This window comes from Hemicordylus capensis, chromosome 1, assembly GCF_027244095.1.
Source record: "Hemicordylus capensis ecotype Gifberg chromosome 1, rHemCap1.1.pri, whole genome shotgun sequence".
Lineage (NCBI taxonomy): Eukaryota > Metazoa > Chordata > Lepidosauria > Squamata > Cordylidae > Hemicordylus > Hemicordylus capensis.
Window position 1 is genome coordinate 142312314 of NC_069657.1, and position 24415 is coordinate 142336728.

At 45.9% G+C, this 24415-nt stretch overlaps 1 protein-coding gene and 1 long non-coding RNA gene across 4 annotated transcripts; both read left to right on the plus strand.

Annotated features, from left to right (window-relative positions):
• Window positions 1-3775: 3775 nt before the first annotated feature.
• Window positions 3776-8212, plus strand: LOC128340174 (uncharacterized). Its single transcript, XR_008313503.1, has 2 exons — window positions 3776-3835; window positions 7794-8212. It is a non-coding gene; the product is annotated as an uncharacterized LOC128340174 (long non-coding RNA).
• Window positions 8213-16406: 8194 nt separating this feature from the next.
• Window positions 16407-23186, plus strand: CDK2AP2 (cyclin dependent kinase 2 associated protein 2). Of its 3 annotated transcripts, none has more exons than XM_053307743.1 (4): window positions 16407-16987; window positions 20922-21022; window positions 21121-21253; window positions 22552-23186. In XM_053307743.1, exons 1-4 carry the CDS (start codon window positions 16891-16893, stop codon window positions 22617-22619), a joined length of 399 nt encoding a protein of 132 aa, XP_053163718.1. In that variant the 5' UTR covers window positions 16407-16890; the 3' UTR covers window positions 22620-23186. The 3 variants fall into 3 exon arrangements, with proteins under 3 accessions (XP_053163718.1, XP_053165315.1, XP_053164568.1); XM_053309340.1 differs by having other exon boundaries at window positions 16408-16983; XM_053308593.1 differs by lacking the exon at window positions 16407-16987 and adding an exon at window positions 17127-17265.
• The last annotated feature ends 1229 nt before the right edge of the window (window positions 23187-24415 follow it).

Sequence of the window (24415 nt, forward strand, 5' to 3'; positions counted from 1 at the left end):
CTTTGGAAGCTAGGCACTCCCTCATGGTACCACTGAAATCACAAAACACATATTGTAGTGGCAAATGTTGGTGGCAAATTACTGCCTCTTGCAGTGATGGGCCAATTTTTTAATGAGCCTCTTGCTCTTTAAAATGCGTTTAGTTCTTTGAAAGCTGGGCACTCTCCTGTGCCAGCACGAGGCTATCCCCACTTCCATTATATCTACATATAGCTGTACTGCTGGCACTGGATCAGGATTTGTGCAAGTATACTGCAGAAGACAAATAGCTGGGCATGATTTAATCGATTGCCGGGATAAGTCCTGACGATCCTGGATAAGTCCAGTTTCAGGTTGCAATTTTCAAACCACCCCATATCAGTGCACCATCCCCATCAATAAGAAGCCATAGATCACCTCCCCAAAATGTAAACATCATGATGCATGGCTGCAGCACATTCACGGTGTTCATAGTGAGGATTAGTTTGGTGTTGCTAATCTCAAATCTGCAGTCCCCCTCCATCCTGCTAGCTCCCACCCAGAGGTGCACCCAGTCAATTTTGGAGGCTGGACCTAAAGGCCTTTGGAGCCTGCCCCACCCCCCTGCAAGTTAAGCATAATTTTTTAACACGTAGGTTCTTGAGGACACAAACCACACCATCCAGGACAGACTAAAGAGGATTTGGGAGCCACCAGGGGGTGTGGAGGCCCTGGACTTTGGCCCCAAAGTCCAGGGGTAAGAGCGCCTCTACTCCACTCACACTTGCCCTACCTAAGAGCTGATCCAAATATTCTTCATTGTGAGGAGGCAGGGTACTCTGCCCCCTCACAATTTAGATTGCAAGCCCTTTGGAGACAGGGAGTCAGCTTATCTATTTATTTATTAATTCTCTATGTAAACTGCTTTGCAAACATTGTTGAAAAGCAGTATATACATATTTGTGGTAGTGGTAGTGGTAGTAGTAGTAGTAGTAGTAGTAGTAGTAGTAGTAGTACCACCAAAATGCCAAAATGTATCAGGAGTTGTAATTTGTTAACAGAAAACCTAGAGTGCTCAATATGCCATGTAAACTAACAATGCAGTTTAGAAATGTAAAGCAAGATCTCAAAAAAATGGGAAGATAGTAATTGCAGAATGATATTCATTTTAATGAAATTTATTTTTCTCCAAAAACTGACTGGCAGAGCAATCAGTCTGTCCACATCCTGCTTAATCTGTGCAAAGAGAACACCAAGGTTTCTCTTAACCAGTAAAGAAGTATAATGTGCAACTGTGACACCCAGGTCTTGCTCTGGCAGGCCTGAAAATCCCAAGCACAAACTATAGGAGTATATATGCTCATTCCTAGGAGCATTAATTCAGATTCTGTCCAACTGATAGAATGCCCAGGGATCTGGCGAATTGCTGAGTAAGTGAAGTCAAGTTAGGTAAGGAAAACATTGGGTTTTCAAAAAAACCCAAACCTGATTGTCATCTGCATAAAAAGCCAATTTGTGCTCAAGCCCATTGCTGCATATGTTCTTAATAATGGAAGTTCTACCTAACTATACAACCTAACGGTTCCAGCACCAAATTAAATAATATAGGTGACAAGTAACATCCTTGTCTGGTGACTGATAAAGCTGAAAGCAGGAAGAAATCATCCCATTGGTTTTAATCTGAGATTGTGGTGAATCAGAGAATACATATCCGATTGAAAAACTGCAGAGGAAAATCAGATGTAAGCATTGCAAAATGAAGAAAGTGCCAGGAGATTTCCCAGACAGCAGACTTTACTGTGAGGGTTTACTCTGAGTTCAAAGTTGCCAAAAAAACCCAATGCAAAAAGAATTTTTTTTAACCTCGGATATAAATTGGGCTACACTCTAATGCACAGTGAAAAATCCAAATTGTGTGTGAAGTGCTCCCCAATAGCTTGCAGGGACTTCGGGGTAAATTTGGCCAATATGTGAACACACACATCCATTCCAGAGGAGATGCGAATCTCCTAGCGATGTCTATATCAGGTGGTATTGATTAATGCCTTAGGAGTGGTATGGAATAGGGTTTTGTGTGTATTGTTGCTTTAAGTGATATGCCAAAAGCTTGCTGGCATGTTCCTCTCTCTTCCACTATCTCTGTTTGGCATATAAAAGAAAACTCTGGTTAGATGCACAGTATTTGTTCAATTCAAATTTAGCTGGGAAAGTCAATGATTTAATAAAGGAGATGGGTTGGTAGCAAGTTGTGTAAAAAGCTCTTTCCCTAGTTCCCTCATTGTTTGCCATCATTAATCTTGTCCTTTCTTTTTTATGCTGCTACATCAATAAAATAGCCTTGTGGCACCCCACATAATTGCTTCAGCTGAGGCCATTTCCCTTAAAAATGGAGGGTGGGTGTCAATTCTTGCTTCATCTGCATGGCAAAAGTTGGGCTGTTTAGGAGAAACACATGAAAGTGCCAGAACTTGGAGGCCTGAGAAGGAACATCCAGTTGCAACTGTAAGGTGACTCGGACATGAACAGATATGACAATATTTCTACTGAGCTGTTGATCACAAAGGGAACCAATATCGAACATATTAAAATATAGAAAATCCCTGGAGCAATTCCTGTGCACTGAGAAAACAAAGAAAAAATTCCTGACATCCACGTGCAACAAATACCAGACATGCAAAAGTCTCATGCCTGACACATACAGTCTGACACATACAGCAGGGCTGACCAGACTAAACAGCCCAGATTATATGTGGAGGTGTTTCTCTCCAAAAAGGGACCCAATATTTCATTCAAATCAGTCCTAATTATCAAATGGTCATAATCCAAAGTCATAAGATGTTGCGAACACAAGTGAAAAACTGCAGGAGAATTCATATTAAGCCTGTAAACATGTACAATAGCTAACATGGTGGCTGGAGTTTTTACTTGAAGAATTAAATAGTGACCATTCTGGTCTCTAATTTTCTCATGGATCTGTCGGGTTGTTTTTGTGTATTAAAACAATAGCTCCTCTAGACGCTTCCATGAGCCCACTAGCATAGGTTTCACCCATCCTACCCTTATATAGCTTATCTGTGTGACTCTGGGTCAGTTACTTCACTCTCAGCTTAAGCTGCCTCACAGGACTGTTGTGAGGATAAACATAAAACAAAAAGTGTTGCAACCAGTTTTCATTTTGGTTTAGGTTGATGTATTAAATGTCTTTGTTCATACTATACGTTGCATGGCATTTTCAGGGGCAACCATTTTCTTACCATTCGGTTGTATGTGTACCTCTTTGAATCCCATAGTGGCACAGTGTCAGTCAGTTATCCTCAGACATATACTTTTTGTCTGACACAGGGGATTTTTGTTTTCATTTTGGGCTTCTTGCCCTATGTGGTCCCTTATCTTGGCAGTGAGGGTAAACATAACCAGTACACTGCTCTGGGCTTCTTGGAAGAAGTACGGGATATAGTAGGAATTCCTCAAAAGATGATTTGGCGTCCGAATCGCAGGCATATCCCTTTAAAACTGAGGGCTTACACACACCCTTTAACATGGAGGAGTTCTCCACCACCTCCATAATGGCAGCTCTCTCCCAGCTATGACCGCTGTGACAAAAGCAGACCTCCCATCATCTTGAAACAAGAGTTCACCAATTTCCTAATCTTATCTGACACAGGAGATAGGGCCACTTTGCATCTTACCGCCCACAGGGAAAAAAATTAGCATACCCTTTGAACTATGGACAGGTGTGAGACCCACAGCAGGAGCCAGCTCCCTCCCTCCCTCATGGCTTTAAAGCTAGAGGGCAAAGGCCTGGCCAGTGTTCACCCTTTTTCATTTGCAAATGGATGTGGGGATTAATGCTCTCTTAGCCAAGGACATGCCTAAGGTAAAGCTCAGTGCTAGTTAGTAAATGCTTTTTGTATTTTCTTTTGAATTCCTGTATTCCTTTCCTTACTTCCAGTTTCACCCTATTTCCCGACAATTCCTTATTCTGTGTGTAACCTGTTTCTTAATAAAGTTTGTATACTACAGACTTCAGCCTGATTTAAAAGGCTCTGGAGGGTTACTTGCAAAGCTTTTCTCCATGTGCCTTGTAAGGTCATTCACTACTGTTGAGTTGGTTTCAGAATACTATCTTGTTGGTTTCAGAATACTATCATCTTGTTGCTGGGTTCTGTGGACTCTGGCTGTACAGTGCCTGTAAGCCCCAAGCCGGACAGTTCTAGGTTGTTGAAGCAGTGTCTAAGCCTGGTCAGTGGCTTGAGATCAGTCTTCAACTGGTGGCAGCCTACCTTGAAGGGGCGGTGCGCTCCTAGATTTGGGATCAGAGCAATCTCTCTACTGAGCATAGATTCCAGGAAAGCATAGAGTCACCCCCGTTTCATCTCAACCACGGACTGGGGGGGCACTTCCCAACTACCCCTGCACAATGCCGGCACTCATATGGCTTCCACCTATATGATGGAACTCTATAATGCTGCAAGACTCTATAAATGTTTAAATGTGCCTAAGACAACCTACTTCCCACTTCCCCACCCTTATTTGTAAAAAATAGACAGATCCCCCCCAACCTTCCCAACTCTCTTCCCTTGTGCAGACTTTATGCACCCAAAGGCCATCTAGATGCTCACTTTTCCTTTGCCCAGGCACGTGCATGGTGTTAATGGAGAGCTAGACACTGGTACGGACCTTTTTGCCTATTCAAAACTCCAGGGCCGTCCTCATGCCATATGCTGACCTACAGGCACAGGGGCTGATGGGAGAGGGGAGCCCCTGTTCTCCAGCCTCCTCCAGGACAGTGGGATGGTTATTCAAGGGTACACATGGACAGGTGGGCAGGCAGGGGACATGGTTTTGTAGCAGCTTGTCTGTGGTCCCCAAGACAAGGAAAGTGGTCTCTGGGGTAGCACTCCCCAGAGCTTCCACCCAGAAAACATCCTTGCTCTATTCAGAGCACCCATGGCCTGATGCTCTCGTGAGGGAGCGGCTAGCACGGGAAGGGGATGTTTTGCCATCTGGCATCATAGCAGATTTGTCTGGGCAGTTCTCTCCTCTCTCCTCTGATGGTCCTTCTCATGAGGTATCTGGGGCCTTCTACTCTCATGGCTGGCCATTGAGCCCTGGGACGGGTGGCTGGATCCCTGAAAAAGGATCTCCGTTAACCCAAGACTGACCTTGGTGACTGGCTTTGATCATGAACAAGCCCACAGACAGTTCTTCTCATGAGCAAGACTTAGGGAGCAAATACCCATACCTGGGGAAGGGGGATGGCCCCCTTTCCCCACTCTTTCTGTGTAAAAAGTAGACCGGGGCTGCTCCAGCTTCCCTGCTTGGTTCTGCCTTTGTGCTCCCCCTCCCCAGACATTTGTCCCCCTCCTGGTGCCGTGAAAGGCTGCCCTGCTTGTGCTGCCACTTGAACAGTTTGTGCTTGTGAACATACATGACCGCCGCTCTCTTCTTGGGAAGTAAAGCCCTGAGTGCCCGTCCAGTTATCCCATGCCCTCGCCCTACTGGTTGCTGGCTGGGGGGAGCAAGGGATGAATTTGGAATGGGGCTTGTGCGACTGTGCGGCTTGACAGGCTAGCAGGTCTGTGATGTGGTGTGTCGGCGTCCCTTTGGGCTGGCAACTCCATAGCTGCACAGCTGACAGGAGCGGCGTGGCCAGTTTTCCGAGAGGCTGAGAAGTGCTGAAAGCATGAAGTAGCCACATCCATGGGGGTGGTCTGCACCGCTGCCTCTATGATTGGGGTTTGGAAATGGGCACGGAACCACAGTTATAGCTGTATCTGCAGTTGGGCATAATGCATCGGTGGCAACACCACAGTTGTCGGTGGTGAAGCTTGGAGAAAACCAATGGTCCCAATTGGAGTTAGGGGGCAAAACAGAGTTAGCTTTCGGGCCGTAACCACGGTTTCATGTGTTTGGGTGTACTGCGGTTACAACCTTGGCAAGCTATAACTGTGGTTGTAATGTACATGTGAACCTGGCCAATTCCTAACTCTGATTCATGCCTCCCAGTCCGATTCCAGCCAGCTCCGTGGCCAGGCAAAGCATCACTGCGCCACTGGGGTGGCCGTGATTGGCTACAATCTTCAGTGGGTATGTGGAGCATGATGGTGCATTTTTGGAGTACTCTGCCTGCACTTGGCAGGGGAAGGGCATTGAAAGCCTTTTAAATGCCCGGCAATGCCAGCACTGCTTCTGCCATCCATGAGATGCTGTACCCACCAAAGTAGGTACCCACACCAAAAGCAGCACACAAACTCAAATTCCCGGGGTTTAGAAATGGGCGCAAAACCACAATTATAGCTGAGTCTGCAGTCGGGTTTAACGCTTCGGCGGCAAAACCAAAGTTGTCAGCGGCGAAGCTTAAAGAAAACCAAAGGTTCCAATTGCAGTTTGCCATGGCAACATGGAGTTAGCTTTTGGCCTGTAACCATGGTTTCACACATTAGGCCATACTGCAGTTGCTACCTTGGCCAGCTGTAACTGCAGTTATCCTGTATGTCTGAACTCAGCCAAGGTTTATTTGACCCTGGTTCAGAGTTTCCAGAACCTAAGGGGTATACTCGTGGGTCAAATGGGCCGTAAGCCAGAATTTGGCTTTTAAAAAGCCAAATCTGGCCACCTAGGTTCCAGCTCACTTTGACCCTTGGCTTTGGATTTGACTTCTGGCTTGTTTTCTGGTTTGTTTCCTGCTTCTCTGTTGAGCCCTTCCAGTTCAGACTCCAACCTACCCTCCAGTGGTGGTCCATGACTCAGGGCTGAAAGTCTAAAGTGCCTCAACACAGTGAAGATAGTAGGCCCAGTGCCATCAGCATTTCTATCACCCTACCAGTGTTTCCTCTAACAGGGATTCCCAGATGTTGTTGACTACAACTCCCATAATCCCCAGCCAAAGACCATTGCAGCTGGGGATGCTGGGAATTGGAGTGAACAACATCTGGGAATCCCTGTCAGAGGGAACACTGAACCCTGCAGTTCTTTTTATTGTTATTGCATCCCATTGTTGCAGCAGTCAAGAGTAGATAAGTAAACTTAGCCCAATAGTCTTCTAACTCAAAAGAAAAATAATTTTGGCACCATGAAAATAGTGTTGAAACTTGACATGGGGCAGGAGCTTCCTAAGCCATGTCTGATCCTGTTGCAATCTTGGCTGGGCAATACCTAACTTCTTGCTGATAGCACAGCTTCCTCCTATTTATGGCTGTACTTCTCGTTTCCCCCCTGCATTCTGTGATTTGTCTTCCATTTCCGTTCCCCTGGCAACATGGTCAATAAGAGCATAAACCGAAAGCAGAAATTCAAATAAGAAAACATGCTAAAAGAGACCTTAAGGCCCTGGGTGATAAGCAATTTAAATCAACTATAATAGCTTTGGTTTATAATTAGCAGTTGTGTTTCTCTTTTTTCTCAGACAGAAAATGTGAATCCCAAACTACCATTGGCAACAAGTACTTCTCACTTCTTCTAAAAAAGGAAGGGTTGTTATTACTTACTTACAGCTATCTGTTTATTTTGTTTTATGTCTTATGGCATGTAGGACCACAACAGTCTGGAATATGTATCATATTTTATTTGTGAAGTGTCTAAAATTACCAGGCAAATTACTAAAATTACTGTACAATAAAGACACTCCCTGCCAATAGGCTTACAATCTGAAATTACAACACATTAGGAAAAGTCAGTGCAAGCAAAATATCTTAATCTAAACAGGTTTGTGAACGTACTACTGCATATTAACTGTGCTTCCGCCACATCTTCTTTCAAATAGTTGATCAAGTCGAGTACTTCTATTTTGCATTTTGCAACTATTCATGTGTCATTCTCCATTTGCCCTGCAGGTGGTGCCTTTGAGACATTTCCTGAAATGTGCATTTGAAGGAATCTCCTCCAAGCAAGAAAATGTTACTCTTTGGTTAAGCCAAAGAAAGAGATACCTTTCTTTGTATCTCTATCACAAGAACAGTCAATTCATCCAAATCTTCCCTTTCCTCCATTCTAAGAAACAGATTCCGAGATGACACTAGCCCCAGACATTTAAAATTGTGCCACTGTAGCCATGTGCAGCGGTGCAAAGAGGGAAGGAAGTCCCACCCCCATCTGTGTTAATCACCCTTGTGCTCCGCCACTCATGCTTACAGTGGGACTGTCTGAAGCGGGAAGAGTCCTATGTGTGATGGTGTGTGCTTCCCTGATCACAAGGCTGGATAGATCATCTGAATGGGGCTACTGTGCTTCATTAAAACCACTTGGGAAGAGGTATGGGAGTTCAAATTACTAGCATGCGACCACATATTGAGTACAGTATCGTTCTGCTCCACTCTGCTTAGTCACATCATTACTACCGTTGTTCTAGATTCCCTTTCAGTCAATTATCCATATCCAATACTGCATTATAGCCAGACACCACAGCTGAGAAAGCACCAAGACTATAGGATCTGCACTACATGTGCCAAGGCCAGAGAACTGACAGTGCATGCTGATGACACCGAACTCCCTGCCACCACTCCCTGTAGCCTCAAATACACTGAAAAGGAAAGATATTTGTCACTGGATGTAGGATTACAGGAACTCGTAGGGGAGGTCCTGGCAAGGATGGAGAGCAATCATGCATCACTATCCTCTGAGACTTCCCTGCCTAGAAAGCATTAATCTATTTAAAAGTAGTCCTGTGAACACTCACTAAGTTCCACAGCCATGTCAGCAGCACTTCATGATCAAGAGTCAAAGGGCATAGGGATATCTAGGTCAACAGGTTATTTGAAAAAAATAGACTCGTGTATATTTTTCTGTATATTAGTTTTGACATTTCTTTTGACCAAAGTACAGCGATTTCCCACCCACCCCTCACCCCAGGCTGGCCTGCAAGAGTCTATGCTTAAGCTTTGACCCTGTCAGACATAATAGTCCTTTGTTTTATGTGTACATTCCAAGGTTATTCATATCTTTTAGTCCCCATGTCCCAAAGGCACTGCCTTATAAGCTTAAATCACCACCTATTATACAATTCAACTCATGGTGAGTTGTAGCTCAGCCTTGCACTCTCCTCTGTGGGGTGAATTTATATGGCTATCCTCAGCTGCTGCAGTGTAAAGTAAGATGATCATGAAGCAGAACTGAAAAGTCAAAGGAAGTCAAAAGATATGGACAAGAATAGAATCCTTGACGTAGGGTGTGTCTGCACAAAGCTTTTGAGAAGGATTTGTTCCATATTATTTTATTTATTTATTTATTAAAACATTTTTATACCGCCCAAAACTTACGTCTCTGGGCTGTTTACAACAGAAACAAAGTAAAACATTCATTAAGACAAAAATGGGGGTGGGGGGACATTACAACATTTTAAAATGTTTTAAATAATACTTTAAAACAGCATTAAACCATTAAAACAACATTAATTAAAAGCCTGGGTGAAGATATGTGTGTTTAAAGACTTTTTAAAAGCTGTCAGAGATGGGGAGGCTCTTATTTCACTAGGGAACACATTCCAAAGCCTTGGGGCAGCAGCGGAGAAGGCCCGTCCCTGAGTGGCCACCAGACGAGCTGGTGGCAGCTGCAGATGGAACTCTCCAGCAGATCTCAGTGGGCAGTGGGGTTCATGATGAAGAAGGTGTTCTCTTAAATACCTAGGGCCCAAACTGTTTAGGGCTTTATGGGTTATAACCAGCACCTTGTATTTTGCCCTGAAACATATCGGCAGCCTGTGTAGCTCCTTCAATACAGGAGTTGTATGGTCTCTCCGAGATGACCCAGAGACTAGTCTGGCTGCCGCATTCTGGACCAACTGTAGTTTCCGGACTACATACAAGGTCAGCCCCACATAGAGGGCATTACAGTAATCCAGTCTGGAGGTTACCAGCAGATGTACCACTGTTTTGAGGTCATTCACCTCAAGAAACGGATGCAGCTGGCATATCAGCCAAAGCTGAAAGAAGGCACTTCTGGCCACCGCCTCAACCTGGGACACCAGGGAGAGGCTCGGATCCAGAAGCACACCTAGACTGTGTACCTGTTCCTTCTGGGGAAGTGTGACCCCATCCAGAACAGGCAGATCAAAATAATCTCTCAAGTTCCGACCCCACACAATGAGTGCCTCCGTCTTAGCCGGATTCAGTCTCAGCTTGTTATCCCTCATCCAGCCCATCACCAACTCCAGGCAGGCATTTAGGGAGGTTATGCCCTCTCCCGATGATGCTGACATGGAGAAATAGATTTGGGTGTCATCAGCATACTGATAGCACCCTGCACCAAATCTCCTGATGATCTCTCCCAGCGGTTTCATGTAGATGTTAAACAACATTGGAGACAATATGGAGCCCCGGGGCACACCATACAAGAGTTCAGATTCTGAAGAACAACAGTCTCCAAGGGACACAGATTCTGAAAAACAGCAGTCTCACAGTTGGAAGGCTACTCTACATATGAGGTGAAGGCCCGAGAGCATAGTGAACAGAGCATAGCGAACAGGGATAGCAAACAGGACGTAGGAGTTTTGCAGGAGTTTAGCGGGAAGTGTGCAGGGGAGCCTTGAACAAGCCCCTGCGATCACAAGGAGCCTGGTGGAGAAGAGAACGTAAGTACATATCCCTCCCTTGTTTCCCTCATATTCTTGGGAAAGGCTGTTTGGACAGTTAAACAGTTGACCATTACAGCTGAGACCTATCCTAATAAACTATCTAATAAATGGACAATAAGCTCCCTAAATACTGTAAACAGCCAACAAAAACAGTATGAAGACAGAAGGTCAGCAGGGGAAGGGGCACTTCCCAGTGTATTGCACAGAGTGCCACATGTATGACTATTTGCCCCATGGGCAGAAGTCATGGGTGTGTGCTCGGTGCAAGGAGCTCCTGGCTCTCAGGGAACAAATCCGTTCCCTTGAGACCAAGGTGGCGGATCTGGAGAAGCTCAGGGAGACAGAGAGGCATGTGGACGAGACCTTCAGGGATGTGATAGAGGCATCCCACTCCAGGGCTGGTAGCTCCTCTGCTGTCAGGGAGAATAAAGGTCTTGGGCAAGGAGGACATCAGTCTGAGGAAGAGGGAAATGCTCCTTTAGAAGGGCCCCCTTCCGTGGATGATGAGCCCATATCCTCTTGCACAGGGGATACTCCTCTGGGGGGTGGGGGCCTCCTTGTAGTGGGTGATTCGATCATTAGAGGGATAGAGAGATGGGTTTGTGACCCGCGTGTTGACCGCACGGTGACTTGCCTGCCTGGTGCGAAGGTTGTGGACATTACGCAGCGTCTAGACAGGCTCCTAGGCAGTGCTGGGGAGGAGAAAGCTGTCGTGGTGCACGTCGGCACCAACGATGTGGGGAAATGCAGTCGGGAGGTCCTGGAAGCCAAATTTAGGCTGATAGGTAGCATTTTGAAGTCCAGGACCCCCAAGGTAGCATTCTTAGAAATGCTATCTGTTCCACACGCAAGTACAGTGAGACAGGCAGAGCTGAGGGGTTTCAATGCGTGGATGAGGCGTTGGTGCCGGGAGGAGGGGTTTAGATATGTTAGGCACTGGGACACATTTTGGAGCAAGCAAGGCCTGTACAAAAGGGACAGGCTGCACTTGAACCAAGATGGAACCAGACTGCTGGCGCTTAAAATCAAAAAGGTTGCAGAGCAGCTTTTAAAATGATACCTGGGGAACAGCCGATGGGAGCTGGGCAGTATCCCGTTTGGCAAAAGCCATCCTTTAAAGTGGGAGGCTGCAAAGAATTCAGATAAAACAGAAGGGGATGGAGCAAAACCGCATAAAGAGCAAACGGGAGCCTGTGCCAGCAGGTCAAAGAGTCAAAGGAATAGCATACATCCGGGGAGAGATTCAGCATATAGGTGCTTATATGCCAATGCCAGAAGCCTCTGAGCCAAGATGGGTGAGCTGGAGTTGCTAACGCAGAAATAGATATAGTGGGCATAACAGAAACATGGTGGAACAGTGAGAACCAGTGGGACACTGTTATCCCTGGGTATAAACTCTATAGAAAGGACAGGGAGGGGCGCCTTGGAGGAGGGGTAGCACTGTATGTTAAAGAAGGGATAGAATCTAACAAGCTAGAAAACCTAGGTGGACTGGAGTCCTCCACAGAAACCCTGTGGGTGACTATACAAGGCCGGAAAGGGAATGTGCTACTGGGGACGTGCTATCGCCCTCCGGATCATAATGCCGACAGTGACTGGGAGTTGCAGGAGGAAATCAGGGAGGCGTCACGGAGAGGCAGGGCTGTAATTATGGGTGTTTTCAATTACCCACACATAGACAGGGTAAATTCACATTCAAGTCAGGACAAAGAGGTCAAATTTCTAGATATGCTAAATGACTGTGCCCTAGAACAGTTGGTCATGGAACCAACCAGAGAGAAGGCGACCTTGGATCTAATTCTGAGTGACACCCAGGACCTGGTGCGTGACGTCAGTGTCATCGACCCTTTAGGGAACAGTGACCACAGTGCCTCAAATTCAGCATACATGCTGGGAGAGAATCACCAAGGATGTCTAACACAGACATTTTGAATTTCAGAAGAGGAAACTTCTCCAAAATGAGGAGTATGGTGAAAAGAAAGCTGAGGGGGGAAATCAGGAGAGTCACTTCGCTCCAGAGTGCATGGAGTTTACTCAAAACCACAATACTAGAAGCCCAGTTAGACTGTACACCCAAAAGGAGGAAAGGTACCACTAAGTCCAGGAGGATGCCATAATGGCTAATGGGTACCGTCAAGGAAGCCATAAAAGGGAAGAAGACTTCCTTCCAAAATTGGAAGGCCTGTCCAAACGAAGAGAACAGAAAGGAACACAAACTCTGGCAAAAGAAATGCAAGGTGACAATAAGGGAGGCAAAAAGAGAGTTTGAGGAACATTTAGCCAAAAGTATCAAGGGGAATAACAAAAACTTCTTTAAGTACATCAGAAGCAGGAAACCTGCCAGGGAGGCAGTTGGACCATTAGACAATGAGGGAGTGAAAGGGATTATTAAGGAGGATATGGAGGTTGCAGAGAAGCTGAATGAGTTCTTTGAGTCTGTCTTCACAGCAGATACCTGTTCCTGAACCAGGCTTTTTAGGGATGGAGGCTAGAGAGCTGAGTCAGATAGAAGTGACAAGGGATGATGTTCTAAACTATCTGGAAAAACTGAAAGCTAACAAATCACCAGGGCCGGATGGCACCCATCCAAGAGTCCTCAAAGAACTCAAATATGAAATTGCCGACCTCCTTGCTAAAATATGTAACTTATCCCTGAAATCGGGCTCTGTACCAGAGGACTGGAGAGTAGCAAATGTAACACCGATTTTCAAGAAGGGATCCAGGGGTGATCTGGGAAATTACAGGCCGGTTAGCCTAATGTCCGTTCCAGGCAAATTGATGGAAAGCATCCTCAAGGATAAAATTGTAAAGCACCTAGAAGAACAGGCCCTGCTGGGAGTGAGCCAGCACGGCTTCCGCAAAGGTAAATCTTGCCTCACCAACCTTTTGGACTTCTTTGAGAGTGTCAACAAGTGTGTGGATCAAGGTGATCCAGTTAACATAGTCTACCTGGACTTCCAAAAAGCTTTTGTCAAAGTTCCTCATCAAAGACTCCTGAAGAAACTTAGCGGTCATGGGATAAGGGGACAAGTACATGTGTGGATTGCTAACTGGTTGAAAGACAGGAAACAGAGGGTAGGTATAAATAGAGAGTTTTCACAATGGAGGGAAGTAAGAAGTGGTGTTCCCCAGGGATCTGTACTGGGACCGGTGCTTTTCAATTTATTCATAAATGATCTAGAAGCAGGGGTAAGCAGCAATGTGGCCAAATTTGCAGATGATACCAAACTCTTCAGGGTAGTGAAATACAAAATGGATTGTGAGCATCTCCAAAAGGATCTCTCCAAACTGGGGGAGTGGGTGACAAAATGGCAAATGCGGTTCAATGTTAGCAAGTGCAAAGTGATGCACATTGGGACAAAAAACCCCAACTTCAAGTATATGCTGATGGGATCCAAGCTGTCGGTGACTGACCAGGAAAGGGATCTTGGGGTTGTGGTGGACAGCTTGTTGAAAGTGTCGATTCAATGTGCGGCAGCTGTGAAAAAGGCAAATTCAATGCTAGGGATCATTAGAAAGGGGATTGAAAATAAAACGGCTAACATTATAATACCCTTATACAAAACTATGGTGTGACCACACTTGGAGTACTGCATACAATTCTGGTCACCACATCTTAAAAAGGACATTGTTGAACTGGAGAAGTTACAGAAGAGGGCAACTAAGATGATCGGGGCCTAGAGCACCTTTTTTATGAGGCAAGACTACAACACCTGGGGCTTTTTAGTTTAGAAAAAAGACGACTGCGGGGAGATATGATAGAGGTCTATAAAATCATGCATGGTGTGGAGAAAGTGGAGAGAGAGAGATTCTTTTCCCTCTCACACAACACTAGAACCAGGGGTCACTCCATGAAATTGATTGCCAGGAGGTCTAGGACCAACAAACGGAAGTACTTTTTCACACAACGCGTGATCCACTTGTGGAATTCTCTGCCACAGGATGTGGTGACAGCCAACAACCTGGATGGCTTTAAGAGGGGTTTGGATGACATCATGGAGAAGAGGTCTATCAATGGCTACTAGTCGGAGGGCTGTGGGCCACCTCCAGCCTCAAAGGCAGGATGCCTCTGAGTACCAGTTGCAGGGGAGTAATGGCAGGTGAGAGGGCACGCCCTCAACTCCTGTCTGTGGCTTCCAGCGGCATCTGGTGGGCCACTGTGCGAAACAGGATGCTGGACTAGATGGGCCTTGGGCCTGATCCAGCAGGGCTGTTCTTATGTTCTTATGACACCATCTGGAACCTGCCCGAGAGGTAGGAGCGGAACCACCGCAAAGCAGCTCCTCCAACTCCCAACCCCCTCAGACGCTCCAGAAGGATACTATGGTCGATAGTATCGAAAGCCGCCGAGTGGTCCAGAAGGACCAACAGAGTCACACCTCCTCTGTCAATTGCCAATTGGATATCATCCATCAGACTGACCAAGGCAGTCTCCATCCCATAGCCAGCCCGAAAGCCAGTTTGAAATGAGTCAAGATAATCAATTTCATCCAAGACTGTCTGGAGCTGGGAGTTCACCACCCTGTCAATTACCTTGCCCAGCCACGGAAGGTTGGAGACAGGCCTGTAGTTGTTCAAGTCCGAGGGATCCAGGGTAGGCTTCTTCAGAAGCAGTCTAATAATTGCCTCCTTAAGACAAGGAGGCATCCTACCTTCCCTCAGAGACGCATTTATAATCTCTACCAGGCCTTCTACAAGAACTCCCCTGCCAGATAATATAAGCCATGTCGGACAAGGGTCAAGAGAACAGGTGATAGGCCGCACCATTCCAATCAGCTTGTCCACATCCTCAGGAGTCACAAACTGGAACTAATCCAATCTATTAAACACACATCTGATTCCCACAGTTCACACAGATCCTGGATGGGCTCCTGCTTGTGATTACTAGCTGCACAGTGGGCATGTTTGGTAGGATTCTCATGGCAGACCCAATTGTCCATGAGCAACCCAAATGATTGCTTGGTCCAGCAATATCATGAATATCCATTACACAATGCGATCTGAGAGATGCACCCAGGAGCCTTTATGACAATGCAATGGATTCTGGAATACGTTCTCAGGTAATGTAGCACAACTGCTTGGAGCAGCAATATCTTTGCTTAGTCTGGTTACAGTGTGGGGAGAGAACCGAGTGTCAAGAGCTTCTTGTGACATTGCAAGGGAATCTTAGATCATATGGAATTGCTGCAGGGTGAGAGGAGTTCTCACATCCAGCTTTGAGAGACTTTCCTCTTCCTACTCTTGTTCTTGCATAAATGTTCTCGACATGGAAACAACAGAGCAGCTGACCAATGGTCGCCACATAAAGGTATTCCACAAGTTATGCTTGCTAAGAATACCTTTTATTCCCAAACATGTCATTTAGGAACACTCATGAGTAAAGACAAGTTGAAGAATGCTGATTTATATTTATTCTACCTATTGTAGATTTTAAATCTGAATTCCAGGCACAGGAAATGCAAAAACTAATTTACAGTGTTATTTGTGAAAGCCTAAGATTCTAACGTGCTAGGCAGGAGTCGACAATGGAGCTCCCACCCCCACCCCCAAACAGGAAAAGTATCAGGCCCATAGAACTTATCCTCAAAACCCTTAAAGGAAGAGGAACCCATTCTACGAAGTGATTTGACAGGCCCATGCTGACCCAAGGCGGTAGGATGGGGAGTCAGCAGAGAGGATGTCCCTGTCTCTCGCTCTGCGCAAAGCACTGAAACCTAAACCGGACTGTGCCACAACCAGCGGCCCTGAAAGACTTTTTATACAGATCAGACGACACTAGCTATGTAAGAACAAGAGGAGCTACGACTAGGCCACAGTAAGGCTCTCTCATCGCTATGGAAACAGACAGAGAAGGGTGTTGTGCTACGCGGTGAGGTCACAGGGGGAGGGAGCGGGACACGTAGGCGCGGGACGAAGGCGTCATCCGCAGCGGCCGCTCGCGGGGCTCTGCTCGGAGTGGAGTGAGCGCGAGGAGAAGAGGAGTTTGAAGGGGTAGGAGGCGCGCGTGCTCGTTCTCCCAGGGTCAGTCCCCTGGCATTGTGGGCGCGAGGAAGGCAGAGACGCACGCTCGAGGGACTGGGCTGTGAAGTGCGCGCGCCTGGTTGGGCGCGAGGAGGAGCTCTCACTTGCCGGGGACCAAGCCGGGGCAGGAAAGGAGAGGAAGGGAGGAGACGGACGCAGCCAATTGGGAGGTGGGACTACGAGGTCTCCCACCAATCGGGGCAGGCGGAGAAAAGAAGTCGGCCAGCCAGGGGAGTGCTCGTGGGACCCTTCTCGCCAATCGGAGGAGCGGCAGCGGCGACCAAAGCCGGAGCAGCGAGCCAATCGCGGGCCAGCCAGCACCAGAGAGCGCGGAGTCGGGGATGTCCTACAAGCCCATCGCGCCTGCCCCCACCAGCTCCGGAGCCGCCGGCACCAGCAGCAGTAGCGCCAGCCCCGCCCCCGGAGCCCCGCCGGTCGGTAAGAGCCTCCGTCCGTCCGTTCCTTCTCTTTGGCTGGGTGGTTGGCTTCCCCCGACCTTGCTTTGGCCAGGCAGAGCAGCGGTTTGAGGGCAAGAAGCGTGGGGCGGAGGCAGCTGGACGAGGGCGGGGGCGGCAGTAGTGGCGGCGACGTCTGGCCCAAGGCCGGCGCTGCAGGGTTGCCACACTTCTTTTCCCCCCGGTAGGGCTCCTGGGCCTTCTTGACAATGCAGAGCCTTGGTAAATGCCGGTTTTTCCCATCACAAAGGAACAGCAAAGGTAGACCAAGACGCATACAGTGTAATAAAGATACTGTATGTGCATCCATGTATTAAGGTTATATATAAAGTCTGAAATCCAAATTAGCGCAGATGTGCTAACCGTGCAAATGAGGCTCTTCCATCGTTGTATGTCTATTGTGCTGGAACATAAAGCATGGGAACATAAAGTCACAGGAGCCCTGAAAGAAATGTGAAAGCTGAACTTGTAGGATAGTCGAGTAGGGTGGAAAGGGGTATAGAGCGAGAGTGCTCAAGCCAATGAAGTGAATTTACAGTGTGCATGTTTACCCAGAAGTGAACCCCATTGTGTTCAGTTGGACTTATTCCCAAGTAAATGTGCTTAGGATTGCAGCTTGTGTCAGATGACTTTTGTTGAATTAGCAAGCAGGAAAAGTTGCCAGAAAATCTAGGAATGGTGACAGAGAAAAATGGGTCAGCCAGCCTTCCTGTAACTTCTATGTTTTCCCTTGAGTAAAGTATCCTATTGCAATGCACCAGAAAAACATCTTGTGCCTATGAACAGCAATTATGTGTACCTGAAATGTTTGGATCCCAGAAATGGTAATTGAATTTCTGGTAGCAGTGCTGTGTTGTCCCCCATCCACCCCCATTGCCTTCCCCCATCTGCCATTACTGGCTGTCCTGGAAGGCCTTGCTGCGGTTTGTTTGGTGCCTTACTGACTACCATATTTGGGAACTGAAATAAAACTTTCCCAAGTGAACTAGTTTTTAAACTCTGTGTTCTTGCTTCCCTCCTGTATGTATGTGTCTTGGCCTGCATACAAGAGATTTCTGGAGTTACTTGCTCTGCAAGCATCTTGCTTTAGCGCACCTCCCCCTTTTTTGGCACACACCTGTCTGAGTAATGTAGATTTGACGACTATTGGGGTTGGTGCGTGTGATTATGCCTTATGGCAGAAGGCTGGGATCATTTCATCTTGGCCTTTTGATTCTATATCTATATAATATCCTTACATACAAGTCTGTAGACATTACCAAAAAAATGAGCAAAGGCCATACCTCTGTGATTCAATGTATACTTTGCATTTAGAAGGTTACAGGTTAAATCCCTGGTATTGCTAGCCATATGACTGCTAGGACTGGCAAAGATATGTGCCTAAGACTATGGAGAATTGCTGCTAGCCAGAGTAGACAGTACTGTGGGAAATCAGTCTGACGTATAAAAGCAGCATCATACAAAAAAATTAGCCTATGCACAACTTTACTGGGTTACATATCCATGACAGCCTAAAAGGAAACAAGACCAACTCTCTTCCAGGTTACAAATGCTTCCTTCATGGTTGCTAATTCTTACTTGTCATAGGCAAATAACTGCTTGTATACCTGATGTAAGCAGGTATCATCTCTTACTGGCTTTTTGCCTCCCTTTCCATTATTAATACAAAATGCTTATCTTGAAGTGAAGCTAATGTTTTCTGATGACTAACAATTCTGAGTTGCCAAGAGCAGTACATAGCCAACATCCAGGCTAAACTACAACTTGTTGCTTTAATTTCTGTGAAGCTACTATGAGTACTTAGTCTGAATACTGGCCAGCCTCTTAACTGTGTAATTATAAGAAGAAGTTACAGAAGGTAGCTTCTGTAATTTTGTTTGTGGTTTTTATTGCTTTGCTTGTGATAACCATAAATGCAGCTATTGAACAAGCACAAACACACAGCTAAATGTGGGTTGGGCTATGCAGTGCAGTAATAAACAAGGTTAGCCAACATATCTTTATAATGGCCCAATCTGTTTTTTAATTAAGTAGTTGCTGTTCCTCTTTCTGGACCTCTCAAGTCTAAATAATTGACTTGCTCTCACTCTCCACCTCCCGCAAATTAACTCCAGATGCTTCACAAACTGCATGCTTAGACTTTTATTTCTGCTGTAAGTCCCTTTCTGCTTGTAAAAAAATCTGAAAAGAGGAATTTTCTCAATTAAGGGCTCAGTGTTTTCAGGCTTTCTGTTTTTAGAAACATGCCCTTAGTAAAATAGCTCTAGTATTTCCTAACCTGATTTAGGCAGTGACAAGTAACATGTGCATGTGTGTTATTATTAACAATACATATGCACCATTAATGAAATGTTGGAATGATAGTCTACTTCTATAGGCTAGAGCTTACATGGATCGAATGAGAAATGCAAGATGAAGGTGACAACAACACTAATGGCTAGGTTAAGATTAATGGAGGACAGTGGCAGGCTTGCCTCCTGCAAGCCTATGGAGATGGCTGTTCTTTCGTCTCCCTGTCTTCAAGAGAGAACTTCTGTTTTATACGTTGGGCTGCAGGAAGCTAAGGCATAACCACAAGCTTCTGTGGTCGACTGAAAGAGCCCAGGGGAAGTGGTGTGTACTCATTTTTATTGTTCATTCTGCTCTTGGTCTTCTAAAAAGCATGTTGACATTTTCAGGGGAAACTGGGTGAAGCAAGATTACACCCTGTAGATATAACATTAGAATCTAAAGTGAGAGACAAGTTGGCATACTGAAGTGAGAGGCAGATTGGATGGATGGCTCTTAATTCAGGCTTTACAAAGGAAACTGAGTTAGTAAAACACAATGTGTGTGAGCAACTGTTATGCTGCAAGATCGGCAAAAGTGAGTCAATCAATAAGACATTCTTGAGTTGCATTCGTATTTAACACCAGAACATGGAATAACTAGGAATAACTAATAAATCTTTCAAATTTGTGTGTATATATGGATGAATTAATTGGTTAGATTAAAAACAACCCCCCAGTCTTACGTTTATGTAATTCTGTGGTGTTTGTAAGGCAATATCTTGAGAGAAAACATAGATTAAAGAATCAAACATTCTAGACACTCCAATTTCCCTAATCAGCCATTCCTGATGTTCTGGTGGAAGGAAAATCAACCACCTTAACACTTTAAGGATAGGAGGCTCTTCTAGACCTCTCTGTAAAACTGATTTTAGAACTGCAACATGTCCTGCATTTGTCAAAGTCTACCTTAAAGATAAGACTCATGGAATACTTCAATTTTTAACATATCTGTACTTATTCTTGAGATGATATTTGTAGGATTTTACTCCATATGCAATTAAAGATACTTGGTCTGGGTTCTGCCTAAATCTAGGTCATGATCCATCAGTACCTATAGGCTGGTTCGCACTCTTAATCTTCTGGCAGTTCACTTTGAGTAGTGGAGGTGTGGGTGGACATGATCCTCCTGCTGCCATATATCTAAAGTGATGTGTGAGGCAATATTCTACATGGAGGACCATGTGCTCAGAGGCCCACATATGTGATTCTACCCCCCTCAAGAGAAGAGATTGCACATACATGGCCTTCATGTGGGGTTCCTGTCTCAGGCATGGCATTATATACCCATTCCTTCACCACATGAAGAGGATCACTGTCCAGGTAAGTGTGTGAACCAGCTTTGTTTAGCTTCAGTACCTCCTGGGTGGATGATTGCCTGGAAGCCCCATAAACACTCCCTCAAGTTCTTTGATGGAAATAAGGTGACCAGCTACGCCCTCAGTTGACAGTAGCCTCAGCCAGACCAGGAAGGCAGGGGAAAGGATAGTATTACTCTTCAGAAGAGCTTCATGAGCACTGTGTGTGCGGTATAGCAGAGAATGCGGGATATTCTCTTGTCTAAAATCCCATCTCTTCTGTTACTTTCAGCCACGAGCGTCCCATCTCCATCTGGATCTGTTCCTGGAACTTCTGCCCCCTTCCGACCTCTCTTCAACGATTTTGGGCCCCCATCAATGGGCTACGTGCAGGTGAGTTTCTTTTCTGGGACTGATGAAGGACCTTACTAGTTGGTGAGAATAATGGGAGAATAGTATAGTAAACTTTTTTTCTGGTCTTGACCTTACAGGCTATGAAGCCACCAGGTGCCCAAGGTTCCCAGAGTACATACACAGACCTGCTTTCTGTCATTGAGGAAATGGGCAAGGAGATCCGACCTACCTATGCAGGTAGCAAGAGCGCCATGGAGCGGCTGAAACGAGGTAGGAAGCTTTGTTAAGAGATGGATATTTTCTACTCATAGGGTGCTAGTTGCTGATATCCTAAATGTGATTTAGTGGTGGTTTAAGCCTCCTCAAATGTGCTAGATATTAGGGATGTGCACGGAACCGCGCGGCGCGGTCTGGCACTGAGGGGGGGTCTACCTTAAGGGTGGAGGGGTAGAACTTACCCCTCCCACCGCTCTTTCCCCTCCGGCGCTGCAGTTTAAATCGAAGTTTTTGGGGTGGCAGCGTTCCTCCCTGCCACCCCTGCCCCCGTCGTTGCCAGGAAGTCTCAGTAACAGGAGCATGCATGTGCGCACGGTGGTGCCAGGCGCGCAACGCACGCATGCGTCCTCCTGTTACTGAGACTTCCTGGCAACGACAGGGGCAGGGGCGGTAGGGAGGAACGCTGCCGCCCCAAAAACTTCGATTTAAACTGCAGCGCCGGAGGGGGAAGAGTGGCAGGAGGGGTAAGTTCTACCCCCCCGCCCTTAAAGGTAGACCCCCCCCAGTGCCAGACCGGTCCGGTTCTGAACCGGTTCGGAGGCCTCCAACATGGCCTCCGAACCGGTTCATGCACATCCCTACTAGATATGACATTTTGCCAGTCCGGCATTGCACACCTGATCTTTTATAGAATGCTGCTCTGTTATGGTGGTGATGTTTCTCTTGTTGCCAGTTAACCAGTTACCTACACAGTGCTTGCACTGTTATCCCATTGACTCCTCCTATCAGTTTCTTCCCTCTGATTTCTCTTCTGTCCCTAACAGAAGGCTTAAACTAACTTCTATCCTGACTGGGAGGGAACAAAGAGAAGTGCCTCCCTAACCCTAAAATCAGAACTTCCTACATAACTGCCCAACCCTGCACTACTACACTATGAAGTACAGATAGCTGCAACACATTAGGAACAAGTAGAACCTGCTGGATTAGAGTTTATATACCCAATGGGTATAACTGCTTACTGTCAATGAATTTCTGACCTACTTCTGTAAATGTGTTGGCTAGCTGTCTCTTGTTGTACCTTGCAAGTGCTTTTTTTACCTACTTGCATTATGAAAACACACAAATCCCCACTGTACCCTGTCAAAGGCAGCTTCATTCAAATCATTTTTTTTTTGTATGTGGGCAGTACTTAAGTGGAGTAAATGCATGTACGTGTGGTGAGACACAGAAGTATCTTTTTAGCATGTGTGTGAGACACCGCAAGTGTGAACTTTGGCAAGCAGGGGCCAGCTGGGATGGCATTGTAAAACTGCTTGACTGGTGTATCTTAGTCTTGTGCCTTTCCTTCACAGGGATTATTCATGCCCGGGCGCTGGTAAGAGAGTGTCTGGCGGAGACAGAGCGCAATGCCCGCACGTAACAGTCACTTCCTCCTGGCACCATCCTGTGGACTTTCCGGCCAATCTGCATTTTGGAATCTGGAGATTTTCCCCCTCTACCCCTTCAAATATTTCCATCAATCAACGTCTCAAGTCCTGGAACTGCCATTCCCTTCAAAGACCTTTATACTTATTGGCATCTAAGAATTGGAAGCATCTCCTGCTGCATCATGGAACTTCCCACCAATTGGCACTCTGGGTTGATGCAGAAACAGTTATTGCACACACCTTCTAGTCAATCAATGCGAATAATGGCTGGTAGCAAGTCTATGGCTTTATAAAATGTGTGTGGGGGTTTTATAAATAAAAGGAAAGCTTTGGAATTTGGATTTTCTCTTCTTCACTGTGGCTTTTTTAAAAAAACGAATTCAGGTGGTGATGAAGGAAATAGTTTCTTTCTCACGAAGACATTATTGAGGGTCTGTAGTGCAAGAGTATCTTCCTTAGTAAAGCAGCATGAGGCTCTGCCTACCACTTGTAATGGAAGCCTCAGCCAGCAGTCACTGAGCCTGTATTGGAAAACTTGTAATAAAATATTTCTACTCCTATATGTGCTGCCAGTGTTGTTATTACTGTGTTAAGAGGAGGCAGGATACCAATGCTGGGAGATTCATAATTATGATCTCTAAATAGGGTTTTGTTGTTAAGCAGTTAATCCTGCTTGCTGTTGCTTTTAGACATGAGATACCAAGCAATATATTTTGAAGTTTTATTAGAGGTTGAACATATGAGGTTGGATTGGCTTGGTACACAATACCTGAATGGAAATAAAACTAGCTTTAGTGTCTTGGTAAAAGTCTGCCTTTTTATTGAACTTTGTTTGAGGATTGTGGGTAATATGTATGCTCAGAAAAGCAATTGTAGGGCAGGATGTGACCCATAGAGCAAAACTAGATTTTATGAGGGAAGCCCAAGGGTTTCAACACTTTGTCAGCATGTGTGGAGGAGAATTAGAAATGTGGGGTGCTTAACCTTTCTTTTCCCAGCTTTTTCCTTCTCCCCTCAACCAACTCGGAGACCAGAGATAAATCTGACTGAATCTGCAAATTGGGGGTGCATTAAGCATCCTGTCCCCTTGTCTACTGATTCTCCCCTTGAAAAGCCCTACCCTCACGTTCTGAGAAGCAAATATGTGACTGGGAAACCTGTTTGTGTTACGTTTGTACACCATCCCCAATATAGATCTCTGGGTGGTTTACAACATTATAAAACATTAAAACCATCTAAAACCACAATTCAAGTTAAAAAGCTTGGGTGAACAAATGTCTTAAGCTGTCAGATTTGCCCGTGTAATGTGTAGTTCAGCGTTCAGTGCTGCCGACTGATCCCTCCTGGTGTTCTAGGAGGTGAGATGGGAGTGCCTGGTCTAAACCTATTGGGAAAGCCAAATTATCTAGCCTGGAAATACACCTTTCGTGTTTGCTAGAAATTCCCTGGTATCTTCAGTTTTTAGAGGAGGGGGTTAGAGTTGTCTCATATCTATGAGATGTGATTGCTGTAGATCTATGAGTGCCCCTGCAGTGTTAATGGAAAAGGTTAAAAGCTAGTGAGGTTTGGGAGTTGCCAAAGTGTATCTGAGCCTTTACTAGGAAGTTGACTAACTCGATAAGGTTACCTGAGAGAGCACCTTGACCCATATGTCCCAACCCAGGCCTTGAGATCTTTGGAGGCTCTCCTCAGAGTGCCTCTGCCAAATGAGGTGAGGTGGGTGGCTACTAGGGAGAGAGCCTTCTCAGTGGTTGCACCCTGTTTATGGAATAGTCTCCCCCGTGAAGTT

What these genes read in the sequence shown, in the direction of transcription:
- CDK2AP2 (XM_053307743.1), top strand. Translation starts at nt 16,891, where the DNA reads ATGTCCTACAAGCCCATCGCGCCTGCCCCCACCAGCTCCGGAGCCGCC. An exon ending in CCCCGGAGCCCCGCCGGTCG is followed by an intron (nt 16,988 to 20,921) that starts GTAAGAGCCTCC and finishes TGTTACTTTCAG; the next exon opens with CCACGAGCGTCCCATCTCCA. An exon ending in CATCAATGGGCTACGTGCAG is followed by an intron (nt 21,023 to 21,120) that starts GTGAGTTTCTTT and finishes TTGACCTTACAG; the next exon opens with GCTATGAAGCCACCAGGTGC.